At 42.8% G+C, this 14,047-nt stretch overlaps 1 protein-coding gene across 1 annotated transcript in view; it reads right to left on the bottom strand.

Moving 5' to 3' along the window:
* The window catches only part of LOC311223705 (uncharacterized protein), a gene marked incomplete at both ends in the record, with an annotated part of 55,518 nt that extends 41,471 nt beyond the window's left edge, over window positions 1-14,047 (bottom strand). Inside the window, 4 exons of the mRNA XM_084308477.1 lie at window positions 12,727-12,952; window positions 13,041-13,130; window positions 13,277-13,352; window positions 14,006-14,047. Coding sequence (XP_084164603.1) covers window positions 12,727-12,952; window positions 13,041-13,130; window positions 13,277-13,352; window positions 14,006-14,047 — 434 coding nt within the window. The remainder of the gene's footprint in view (window positions 1-12,726; window positions 12,953-13,040; window positions 13,131-13,276; window positions 13,353-14,005) is intronic.

Here is a 14,047-nt window from a genome sequence, read left to right as displayed (position 1 = left end):
TTATTTTCTTTTTTATTAGAAATGTTTTCCTCTGTAAAAAGAATGCCAGTGAATTTTATTTTTTTTTCAAAAATGGCCAAAATTGACAGCTCTGAGCAGGCCTGCACTGCAGTAATGACTGCAGTAAATATTCGTGCAGATGGCTGCACAGGTTGACCCAGGATTAAATAAATAATAAATAATAGCCAATCAAAATAGGCTATTAACGTCATCTAAGCAAGTGTGTGTGTGTGTGTGTGGAGCCAAACTATATGTTCTGCCGTGAATTGAATTGAATTGAATTGTAAAACTTTATTAACAGATTGCAGAATGGGTACAATACAGTACGGCTCAATACATACAATTGTTAAGGGGATGCAGACCAGAGAAATACTTTCATCTTGTTTACATCAGGGTCCCCCATTTTCAAATCATCGTAACATATATGACATACATGACATACAGATAGACAGTACTGCTACATCTATACATTTATGACATACCAGACTTGCAAATACAGTACTGTTTGTGATATAAAAAGAGTCCAGAAAAAGGAGTATATACATTTGACGTAGAAACTGTACATTGGAGGAGGTTGGGTGGGGGGGGGGGACTGTACATTGGAGGTGGTTGGTGGGGTGGGGGGAGGGGTTGGGTAGGAGGGGTGGGTGGGGGACATACACTGTACAACTGTACAAACAAAACTGTACATTGGAATATTGACAAAACCATACTTGGTCATTTACTGTACATTGAGGGGGTTGTGTTAGGACATTTACAGGGGCCAGTCATAGCATACTGTGTTATTTTTTGATGGGCCCGAGCCATACTGTACATGGTCTGCTTGGTTTGATCAGGGGCCGCCGAGCCACTGTATACTGTACATGGTCTGCTTGGTTTGATCGGGCCGCCGAGCCACTGTACATGGTCTGCTTGGTTTGATCGGGCCGCCGAGCCACTGTATACTGTACATGGTCTGCTTGGTTTGATCGGGCTGCCGAGCCACTGTATACTGTACATGGTCTGCTTGGTTTGATCAGGGGCCGCCGAGCCACTGTATACTGTACATGGTCTTCTTGGTTTGATCTGGCCGCCGAGCCACTGTATACTGTACATGGTCTGCTTGGTTTGATCCGGCCGCAGAGCCACTGTATACTGTACATGGTCTGCTTGGTTTGATCGGGCCGCCGAGCCACTGTATACTGTACATGGTCTGCTTGGTTTGATTTAGGGGAGTGGTCTGCCCTGCGGGGGGGGCCCCGACATATTGCGCAACGCCACTGCATACCATTGACTCAGAATGGTCTGTTTTATTGAAATCGTCACAGCAGTATAGTTTGTTTATACTTCAGAAGGATGATATTTAAACATGGTCCCCAAAATGAATGGAAGCGAATGAGGAGCCTGACACCTGGGAGGAATGGGGGTGTTGCAGCGTTGGGGATGTTTAAAAAATATAATTTAATATATAATATAATAATTTGTGCTTCACCTAAAAATTTGGTCAGCAGCCTCCACTGCTATGTGTCTAATCTGCCCGTCGCTTATCAAAGACACATTTTCCAGTTAACATTGTCAAGGCAGATTGTTTTTTTATCGCTTCATTTCCATTTGATAGCATTTTGAAAATCACTTGTTTTCGCGGAAAAAACTACCTATTCTATGATAATCGCCTTTTACTGGAATATTCCAGAACGTTGTCATTTGTCGGCCTATTTATGAATCGTTTTCAAATAAACGCTAGATGATCGATAGTATGTGTGCACACGCACGCTCGTGCCGCTCGCTGATACTCGCTGCTCTTATTTCCTGATGGCTTTTACAGTGAAACAGCAATATCACATATAGTGGAAACGCTTATATATCCGTGAAAACGAGTCTGATTATCCTAAGACTGATAACATAGATTCCTTACCTGACATCAGATGGTATCCAAATGGTATATTCCAATTCCTGATCACCATTCGAAAAAATCGATAATTGTATTGATCAACCGTGCATACAGTAGAACACATGATTCCCAGAATGAACTCTGGTAAGCCCGGCTGCATCAGTGAGATGTAAAATGTGGAGTCAGAAATCCTTTATCTCATTCACTTTCATTGAGTCCAATCCAAAAGGGTGATTTACCATCTGGGAGACGATAGGGGGCACTTTTTTCACATCTGAGAGCCTGGGGTGACTGGAATATCCAACGGTAGGCTCGCTTGATGCAATATGATTTCAGATCGCTAATAAAAAAATAAATAAAAAATCTCGTGAGTGGGCATTCAACCAGCGGGGGGTAAACCCGAGAAATCTCGGGCATGGCGCTCAAAGTGTTAAAGGCAGGTACACTGTTTATTGGTATGAAATAATTATTTCACAGATCAACTAAACAACTACTGTATGTAGGAATAGTCAGAAATTACACATTTTACTGGTAACATTGTAGAAAGATGAAGTCACTGTTCATAGCTCTGGGTAGCCATGTTTCAAGTTCTCTCCAGAGTTTCCTTATTTTATTGCATTCCCACAAAGAATGGATTATGAAATAATCCTTGCATTGCCATTAGAGACAGGCGGAAGATGTAAGTAGGGCGCGTTCACACCTACTCTGTTTGGTCCACTTTAAGTGGACCATGGTCCCTTTAAGTGGACCATGGTCCCTTTAGATCGATAGTCCGTTTGGTTTGTACAGGTGTGAACGCAAACCGAACTATAATGAGGACCAAACAACCGAACCATGGTCCTCTTGAAAAGTTGGGACTCGGTTCGTTTCAATCGAACTATAGTAGCTAATCCAGGAAGCAAAGTAGCCTACTCCTGAGTCTCTCTAGACTGGCGCCGCACGCGGACAGTCTCTCTCTTCCTCCCTCTCTCTCTCCTCTCTAGACGCAGTCTCTCTCTTTCTCTCTCTCTCTCTACTCTAGACTTGCGCCGCGCGCGGACCCCCCAACTTTCTCCTGCGTGAGGAGGACATTCGCGGACATTCAGATAAAGAAAAAAAAAGCTTACATACTTTTTGGGTAATTTCATAATAGCAGCGTGGACCAGCTCTGTAACACCAACGCATCTCGAGCTGCTTCTATGCAGCTGTCTAGTAGTTGACAGCTTACGCAGGAAGGAAATCTCTCTCTCTCTCTCTCTCTCTCTCTCTCTCTCTCTCTCTCTCTCTCTCTCTCTCTCTCTCTCTCTCTCTCTCTCTCTCTCTCTCTCTCTCTCTCTCTCTCTCTCTAATAGATGCGACAGCATGTCCTTTGTTTACAAATTAGATCCGCACCAAACAGGGTAGTGTGAACGCAGACCAAAATTAAACAATGTATCATTTTCACATTTGGTGCAGATCTAATTTGTAAACAAATTAGAAAGTCCGGACTATCCCTGGACTTTCAGATGTGAACACACCCGTATTCTTATCAAATCTTTAGATTACGCCATGTGAGAAAGCATGTACTAACCGCCATAAATGGCATACACATTCCCCTCTATTTAATAACAATTTACTCCTTATTGGACAACAACCTATTAGGTACTGTGGTATATTCTAAGCACATACCTAAGGTTATTTACAGTACAATGAGGTTGTTATCTGGAAGGAGGAAAGATCATAAGTGATAGAATGGTCTCCTCATCTGACTTCAAATATAGCCAGCAAGGAATAAACGTGCAGTCAAGACCACAGAGTTCTAATTCAAACTCATGTATTTATTGCCGAGAGGCCCAAAGGTGAAAATGCAGCAGTTACATACAGGGATTATTCATCATTTTACATAAGACATGATGTACAAAAGGATTGATGAGGTTTACATAATTATAGCCCATTCACGGTGGCTCTCACATCAAAATAAGTCTGCACATAAAATTAGTCATGTTTATCAATGGAATAGACTACTCCTTTTGCCACCACACAGTTAAACCTGGTCTAAGATAGGCATCTTACTCTATATCACCACAAACAGTGATTATTCCATACAGTTTACTTACGTCGTGGCAAGAGTACAGTCTGTGGAGCTGGTGGAGGCCAGAAAACCCCCTGGGGTGGGGAATATCTGTCTGGCCTCCTCTCTCTCATCAATACATTCTTATTTATACTCTGATTTCCACAAATAGTAGCACATATTCTATACCTTCTATATTCTTGATTCTATATATGGAGTCTCCTCTGTTCCTTGGGTCCCAATCAGATGATCTTCTGGGGGGGGGGGGGGGGGGGCCCGCCCCCCACCAATCTCCTCGTCGTGTGGGCTGTGGTTTCTTGATGAGCACAGAGTCTTAACCCTAAAACATTTTCTATATTTGTAGCTTTAATGTAATGAGTTACATATATATTCAGCATTAAACCAATGTGGCGTTGTCTATATTTTAATACCAGATTCCCTATATAAAGTATACTGAATTAATACCCAACTGTCTTCAAGACTCCTTGAATGTGTCACAAACAGTTTTAGCATGAGGGGGCTTTTATGACCTGCCCCTGTGTCTCCAACTGTCTTCCAAATACAGTTGAGTAAATAGTTTTAGCATGAGGGGGCTTTTATGACCTGCCCCTGTGTCTCCAACTGTCTTCTAAATACAGTTGAGTAATCTGTTTGTGTGGGGGTTTGCCTGAAGGCTCTCCCCAGAATGTCACACAACACTGAAGCCTGATACTGTTTGTTCCAAACTAATTTATACATACATGGATTTGTTATGAAATACCTGTCAATGATACCACAGTACCCTAGATGGGAAAATAAAGGCATCCATACGCTGGGGGACATCTTTTTTTGTGATACATTTTTTTGAATTTTCCATTTTTCAAATAAACACAACACAACATAATAGAGTAACAACAACAATAATACACAAGACATCACAGGACAGTACTTCAACAATAATAATCATAATAATAACAAGACAATTATAAATTATAAATGCAGAATATCAAAACTTCAATAATATTAACTAATACCAAAAAGAAGTGGAAAAAAAATAGATCATTAAAAAAATAGGTCCAAAATATAACAGGCTTCTTGAGCCCCCTCTGTCCCCAGACGTGGCAGCCGCGAACCCCAACCCCAAGGCCTGAGAAGGTTCAGTATCTGGAGTTGCTGCGTTCGGCCACCAGAGGGCGGCAGAAAACCACTGTTCATATTGTTCAGGAAGGGTCCCTGGCTGGGACCATGACGCCATAGACAACAGATGTGAGGACCTCGAAGCACAGTCGAGGCGTAACAATATACGTATTGTGGGTGTCCCTGAGGACTCAGCAGCCTCATCCTCCACTGAGGCGGTTGCAGCTCTGCGGAAAGCCGCTTTTAAGCTACAAAAATAACCCCTCTTGGCAGTGGCGGCTGGTGGATTTTTCTCTTGGTGGGTCGATCAAAAAATTTACATGTACCAAGGCACAATGCCACACTGCACAAACACGCGCGTGCGCACGCATCGCGAAACCACACACTACTGTGTGCGTCAGAGAGCGTCGGTGAAACCAAAAGCATACGGATATTTAAGTAGGTACAGTTACAGTACAACTATCACCATTGTCATCAATCAATATATGAGCACAGTCAGTCAAATGCAGCCAATATGCCCTACACAATCAGAGAGTGAGAGAGAGAGAGAGAGAGAGAGAGAGAGAGAGAGAGAGAGAGAGAGAGAGAGAGAGAGAGAGAGAGAGAGAGAGGAGCGAGAGAGAGAGAGAGAGAGAGAGAGAGAGAGAGAGAGAGAGAGAGAGAGCGCGAGAGAGAGAGAGAGAGAGAGAGAGAGAGAGAGAGAGAGAGAGAGAGAGAGAGAGAGAGAGAGAGAGAAGAGAAGGGCTTGATAAAGTATATCCACTCCATTGTCGACTGTGTTGATGTCCATTGTCCATGCATGTCCCTCCACACTGCATCCATATATAGCTTGTTGTTAGCCAACAAGTACTGTGTGAGTGAAGAGCTGTGTCTTTGTCCATTTCCGCCTCGAACAGCCTGCAAACTACCTGGTGTTCTATCGCCATGCTCTAAGACAAACTCTAACCTTAACCAACTTTGAAAGAGTGCCTAAGCTTAACCGTCGAAAGAACTTGCAGTCACGCTCTAAGACAAATAGCTGCATCTCACAACAACACAACTATCTACCAACCTAGAATAAGCTAGAATAGAAACCTAGAAAGTGGCGTCGGCCAATCAGAGAGCGTCTCCGCGAAATGCGGCTACGGAAAAAAAAACTGACGTCGGCCAATCAGAGAGCGTCTCCGCAAAATGCGGCTACGGAAATTCTTGACGCTGCTATGGATACTTACCTAGACCGCTTCAAATCGCGCCCGGTTTCCAACATAATACATCATATTTCAATGCACAGCGCGTTACGCACTGATTGGCTGCGACGGATACAGCGATGACGCACTCAGAGCGTTATTGCGTCTAGCCCGGGCGAGAAATACGGCTAGGAGCCGCTAGGAGAAATGCGGCTATGCTCAGTGAGTCACTTCCTGTTCAGGAAAACGATAATTTTTTTTATATATTAACGTTATATTGTGCATTGGAAACACAAACATACTTAAAATGAGTAAATATTATTCATTTTAAACATGTTTATATTATTTATAGGGCTATAAAACAAAAAAAAATTAAAGATGTCTTGTTCTTCTCTATTTTAACCAGGGTTCACCAGGGGGGTCGGCGCCCGAGCGCCCCTAGTGGCGAGCCGCCACTGCCTCTTGGACTGCTGACACCTCACATTGAAGCCTAACCCAAGACAAATTGAGCATTGGTATTCCCAGCCTGTCTCAAAGTGTCCTACAACGGCGTTCAGAAGGAGTTCAAGACACCAACAGACGCAGAGACGTACATAAAAACGCTGAATGAACAGGTCATCTAAAAGAAAAAGAAAAAGTTTAGAGCTGTTATAATGACTCTCAATCAGTGTGGATAATGACTAAAGGGAGGACTTTTTGTTGGTTCATTTCATTGTATTTTCATCCTGCCCCTCCCTAATGGTCAGATAAAGCTGATACAAATCTTTTAGTGCTGACCGCTGATTGAGATGCTCACTATGCTAAATATTTCCACTGTTTATTTTATTCTCATTACTATTTATTATTATTTTTACACCTCATATGATGCTATTTAATTAAGGGTTTAAATTGGGCAATTAAGACAAATAGATATTACGGGCAGAAACTGTGATGCTAAGGGAAATTATCATATAGTGTAGATACTGTATGTATTTATACATATACAGTATATATAAATATATATTTAAATATATATATATATATATATATATATATATATATATATATATATATATATATATATATATATATATATATATATATATATATATATATATATATATATATATATATATATATATATATATATATATATATATATATATATATATATATATATATATATATATATATATATATATATATATATATTTACACTTCCATTTCTATTTTTAATTTTTTTTTATTCAAGATGCTGGAATGGCACGTTGAGTTAACACTCACAGTTCTATACTGTTCTTTATATATCGTGAACAAAACGTTTATATTCTAGCCACCATGTTACAAGGTGAATAAATGGAAATGTATGTGCCTTAATAATATTTTATATTCTCTCACTGAGAGTTGGGATTTGCGGGAGCTTAGACCGAGATAGCTGTAGTTTGTAAACTGTAAGTATGGTTAGAGTTATAACTCCCAATGGAGTTTTCACTGGGCACTCTGTTGTTCCACAACAGAGTCTAGGTAGGTGCAGCAGGTGGGAGGGGGGTGGAGGGGGGGTCTTTGTGGATTCATGTTTTTGCTACTCATTTGTTATTCATTCATGTTGTTTGCTTCATCTTTTTCTCTTCCCTCCTTTCCTTCCTCTCTTTTTCTCTCTTCCTCTCTCTCAGGGGAGGGGGGGACCTCTCATTCCTCATCATTTCCAAACGGCGTGATGACCACTAACTCTTTTAAACGATTCGGCTCATTTTCAGGCTACAAAGTAAATATCTCCAGGAGCAAATGTTATCCTGTCAATCAATCAGCACTACAACTGACACAATCTGATTTTCCCTTTACAATGAGTCCTTCTGGCTTTAAATATCTAGGGATAAATGTAACTAGAACTGTCTCATCTCAGGGCGGCCGGGTGGCCACCAACGCAGGAGATACTGGTATCGAGCCCAGCTCTCTGCGTTGCTTCCAGCTTGGCCGGCCGTCGTACTAACACAATTGGCAGTGTTAGAGGGTGGGAAAGCCGGTGGGTGGGTCCTGGTCGTTGTAAAACAACGACTCCTACAGTTCGGTTGTGGCGCCTGCTCAGCGAGGAAAGGATCTAAGGGGGGTAGTGTGATCCTTCCACACGTTACACCCTCTCAGTGAGAGTCCGCACTGCCAGGTGAAAAGAAGCGGTTGATTGGCTAGCATGTGATAGCCTCCACTCTCCCAGACCGACTGTAGGGGGTAGGTGCGCAGCGACCAGGAAGGGGATTGGGAATTGGCATAACGACTAACATTGGGATGGGAGAAAAACTGAGGAAAAAGGAGGGGTGGAAAATATTTAAAAAAAAAATAAACCCTGTCTCATCTCTTTTTTTCTACCAATTTCTCCCCCTTAGTATATAATCTTAAAGCTGACCTTCAGAGATGGGAAAGTTTACCCTTATCATTAATAGGAAAAATCAACACAATTAAAATGAACATCCTCCCTACGTTTTCATTTCTATTTAAATGTCTCCCCATTTTTCTGACCAAGAAATTCTTCAAGAATATTGATCAAACAATCTCTAGCTTCCTTTGGAGTGGTAAAGCAACCAGGATCCGTAAATCTGTACTTCAGAGGTGCAAGGTCAGTGGAGGGTTATCGTTACCAAATTTTCAATGGTACTATTGGGCTGCACATAATATTCATAAAATCTCCTACTGGTATGCATAATTAAACATTACATCACGTGACGGAGTGTGTTATACAAATTAGATCACGCCTATGGGTGGTTGTTAGGCCCAAGGTGCAGCCGTTATACACGCTTGTATAACACACTTCAAGTGATGTAATGCGTTTATACAATGACCGAATTCACCCAACCTTATTGCTGTACAATAACACACAGTAATTGAAGCATAATGGAGATTTATTCACAAAACCATCCACAGAGAAAGTAGATCCAATAGCAGTAGATCCACTAGTAGACACCAGAGGGAGCTCCACAAACCATGTTAAACCCAGATTCGGCTCAAACAAGGGACTAAACGCCCTACCCACAGCTGTAAAGGAATGTGAATCACTACCCACTTTCAAAACCAAAAGAGAGCACCTACGGGAGACTGCAATTCGAAACTGGCCCCTGTAAATGTCCTAACCCAACCCCCTCCAATGTACAGTAAATGTCCTAACCCAATAATACACTAGACCCTTTTCTTGGGACCAAGTAATGTTTCGTCGACCAGGAAGGGGATTGGGAATTGGCATAACGACTAACATTGGGATGGGAGAAAAACTGAGGAAAAAGGAGGGGTGGAAAATATTTTAAAAAAAAATAAACCCTGTCTCATCTCTTTTTTTCTACCAATTTCTCCCCCTTAGTATATAATCTTAAAGCTGACCTTCAGAGATGGGAAAGTTTACCCTTATCATTAATAGGAAAAATCAACACAATTAAAATGAACATCCTCCCTACGTTTTCATTTCTATTTAAATGTCTCCCCATTTTTCTGACCAAGAAATTCTTCAAGAATATTGATCAAACAATCTCTAGCTTCCTTTGGAGTGGTAAAGCAACCAGGATCCGTAAATCTGTACTTCAGAGGTGCAAGGTCAGTGGAGGGTTATCGTTACCAAATTTTCAATGGTACTATTGGGCTGCACATAATATTCATAAAATCTCCTACTGGTATGCATAATTAAACATTACATCACGTGACGGAGTGTGTTATACAAATTAGATCACGCCTATGGGTGGTTGTTAGGCCCAAGGTGCAGCCGTTATACACGCTTGTATAACACACTTCAAGTGATGTAATGCGTTTATACAATGACCGAATTCACCCAACCTTATTGCTGTACAATAACACACAGTAATTGAAGCATAATGGAGATTTATTCACAAAACCATCCACAGAGAAAGTAGATCCAATAGCAGTAGATCCACTAGTAGACACCAGAGGGAGCTCCACAAACCATGTTAAACCCAGATTCGGCTCAAACAAGGGACTAAACGCCCTACCCACAGCTGTAAAGGAATGTGAATCACTACCCACTTTCAAAACCAAAAGAGAGCACCTACGGGAGACTGCAATTCGAAACTGGCCCCTGTAAATGTCCTAACCCAACCCCCTCCAATGTACAGTAAATGTCCTAACCCAATAATACACTAGACCCTTTTCTTGGGACCAAGTAATGTTTCGTCGATAATCCAATGTACAGTTACCCCCCCCACCCCGCCTACCCAACCCCCCCCCCCCCCCCCCCCCCCCACCCAACCACCTCCAATGTACAGTTTCCCCACCCCACCTACCCAACCCCCCCCTCCACCCCACCTACCCAACCTCCTCCAATGTACAGTTTCTTCGTCAAATGTATATACAGAGTAAATTTTACTCAAACTGAGTACATTTTACTCAAACTGAAAGTATGTCATGTATGTCATATGTTATGATGAATTGAAAATGGGGGACCCTGATGTAAACTAGACGAAAGTCTTTCTCTGGTCTGCATCCCCTTAACAATTGTGTGTATTGAGCCGTACTGTATTGTACCCATTCTGCAATCTGTTAATAAAATGTCCAATCAATCAATCAAATCTGACAAAACAATTTATGAAAAGAACAACGGCCATTTAATTTTTTTATATCCACGATTTTTCTTTTGTTTCACAATGGGTCATGACAAATTAATTACATAATCCATGTGTATGTAACGAACTAACATATTCCAGTTGACTGTATGTTTTTTTGGAGGATTCGTTCAAAAGCTATTCATACTTCAATTTTTCTATCTATGGCGGATTGATTCAGACAAAAAAAAGTAATTTGGTTGTGGGAGGGATCTGGGGTCACGTGGTGTGTGTTATACGAAATAACAACCGGTAACTTGACTGTTTCAGCCAATCAGAATCAAGAAATTTGCATGCCATTGTATAACAGTAAATCCACTTGTGTGAGTTTGAATCAAAATCATGTACTTCACTGCCAGCTCTACTTACCTCCACTATTCCAACCAACCCCTCTAGATTTACATAGAACCCAGTGGTTCACTCCACTCTCAAAATCTGGTACCAATTCAGAAGTCACTTTAAATGTACCCTTCCGTCCACCTCAAGTCCGTTATTGAGGAACCACCTATTCAAACCGTCTATCTCAGATTCAGGTTTTTCAGTCTGGCACGACAAAGGTCTGAAATCCTTTAAAAATCTATATAAAAATGATATCTTCTGTAGTTTTACCGATCTGTTGGCTAGGTTTGGTCTCCCCGCTTCCCATCTATTCCGGTATTTCCAATTCAGACATTGTTTTCAGATGTTCATCCAGTATGACCCATTCCAAAAATGACAAATATCTAGGATATATGATGGTCTTCTATGAATGAATGAATGAATGAAAACTTTATTTAACAGATTGCAGAATGGGTACAATACAGTACGGCTCAATACATACAATTGTTAAGGGGATGCAGACCTGAGAAAGACGTTTGTCTTGTTTCCATCAGGGTCCCCCCTATATGACACCCCCAACAATAGAATCAGGAAGGCCTGGGAGGCCGAACTTGGGCTGACATTCGATGAAGGCTGGTGGGATGCTGCCTTAGATACTGTTCACTCAAGCTCAACCTGTGCACATCTCACTCTTATTCAATTCAAAGTACTATTTAGAATTCCTTACTCTGAAGCTAAACTGTCACAAATATATCCTACCATGACAGATAGGTGTGACAAATGTCATTCCTCACCCTGTAATTTAACCCACATGATTTACTCATGTCCGCTCTGGACTAACCTCTGGAAAAATTACTTTGACACAATGTCCAAAATACTCACACTCTCTGTAAATATTTCTCCACATACTGCCATCTTTGGGATTCCAAAAGACTATGCACGGTTCACTTCCAGACAATTAGGGGTTTTGGCTTTTACCTCCTTCTCCAATCTCCAATGGAAGTCTACTAAACCACCCTCTAGCACCCAATGGCTGAGAGAAGTGATGTCCTTTAAAATTAGAAAGAATCAGATATTCCACCAGAGGTAATCTAAGTACATTCCAAAAAAAATGGGACCCACTCCTGACATGCTTTAACTCCATCTAATCCATACTCACTGAATGATCGACCCCCCCCTTCTCTCTTTCCCTCTCTTTTTCTACCTCTCCTTATTATCTGCTTCCTTTTCTAGTTCTCTCATTGGTTTCTGCTTTTGTATTATTTGATTATGAAAGCGAAATGATGTACCATGTTCTTATTTTTCTCTGTATTTTAGTTTATTTAATTTACTTTTAATATCCTGATGTCTGTTTTATATGTATATGTTGAGAAAAGTAAAAACGTTTAAAGAAGTCAGCGGGACAAATTATCCTAAATTGATGCTAGAATATGTCATTCCATATACACCCAAATAAGATAGAGATGTACATATAGATGTGAACTGACTGTTACTGTGCCTAACTTCTAATACAAATATTAATAAAAAAAAATATTTAAAAAGGGTTCAACCCTGCCAGGAGAGGGTGACATTGAACCTGGCCGGCTTGGTAGATGATGGGGAGTGGGAAATACAATTAATCCAACTGCATCGGCTCTTCACTCAGCTCCTCACCGGAGGATGTGGTGGAGGTTGGCTCCCATGCAGGGAGGAGGGCTGGCTCTGGGTGTGGGGAGAACTGGAGGGAGGTCCTGGAGATGCAGCGAGCTGACCTGATGGCGGGTCCTCTCTCTCCCACACTCCCGTATGCGTTCGTCGACCTCGATGGCCAAGGCGATCAAGTCGTCCAGGGTGGCCGGTTTATCCCTGACGAGCTTGTCATTGTTGACCTCACTCAGCCCTTGGCAGAAAGCACTTCATCACTGCATCATTCCATCCTTTTCCAGTGGCAAGAGTACGAAACTCAGTAGAAAAAGCAGCGGCCGTACGGTTCCCTTGGGAGAGGGACATCAGTCGCGCCCTGACATCCTGGCCAGCGGTAGGGTGGTTGAAATCCCTCTTGAACTCGGCGAGGAAAACTGCATAGTCATTGAACAAGTCGGGGAGGGCACTGAGAGTGGCCTGGGCCCAATTCAAAGCATCACCAGTGGTGAGGTTTGTTATGAATGCCACATGGGATGCAGGGGAAAAAACTGACTGGGCTGGTGAACAAAAATTTACTCACATTGCATGATGAAACTCCGAAACTGGGCGAATATACTGTCGAAGGGGCGGGGGCTGGCCAGGTTGGGTTCCCGGGGCTGGCCGGGTAGGGGAGTGGGAGGTGAAGCAGCAGAGGAGGGTGACACCGGAGCCGAGCAGTAGGAGGAGTGGGTGAAACCGTGAGCGTGGCAACCTGTCCTGACAGAGCCTGGATAGCTGACAGGAGATCCCTCATCTGGATAGCGCCCACCTGCTGGAGAGTTTCCTGGGCCTGGACCCGATCGTTCAGGGCTTGGACAGCTACAGAGGCTTCCCGAAGCAAGCGCCCGTGGTCAGTGAGGACCCCCTCCTGGACCTGCTGAGCCTGAATCGCTCCCTCATCTGGTTAGTGCCCCCCTGCTCGAGAGTCTCCTGGGCCTGGAGCCGATCGTTCAGGGCTGTGACAGCTGCAGAGGCTTCCCGAAACAAGCGCCTGTGGTCAGTGAGGATTCTCTCCTGAGCCTGAAGCGAAGCTCGTGTCGTCGGGTCTCCGTGTTTCTGAGCCCGTTTCCATGGTCAGATCTTCTGTTAGGACACGTAACTGGAAACACGGGAGGCAGGATAATGTTCAACCCTGTAGGGCCTTTATTACTACGCAGATGGGGGGGGGGGAACAGGTGCGGTGTGTGTGCGTCTTTAGCCTGGTGGGCGGACAATCGTGGCCGGTGGGGAGCACTGGAGGAAATGGGCAGGCCATTTTTAAGGCCCCCACATAGTCGGCCGGAATGTACGCGGACAGGACTCTGCGCGGCAT

Source organism: Notolepis coatsorum (genome assembly GCF_963971535.1).
Source record: "Notolepis coatsorum genome assembly, chromosome: 2".
Classification (NCBI taxonomy): Eukaryota; Metazoa; Chordata; class Actinopteri; order Aulopiformes; family Paralepididae; genus Notolepis; species Notolepis coatsorum.
The sequence above is the reverse complement of the archived record's forward strand: the minus strand, read 5'-3'. Positions and strand labels throughout refer to the sequence as shown.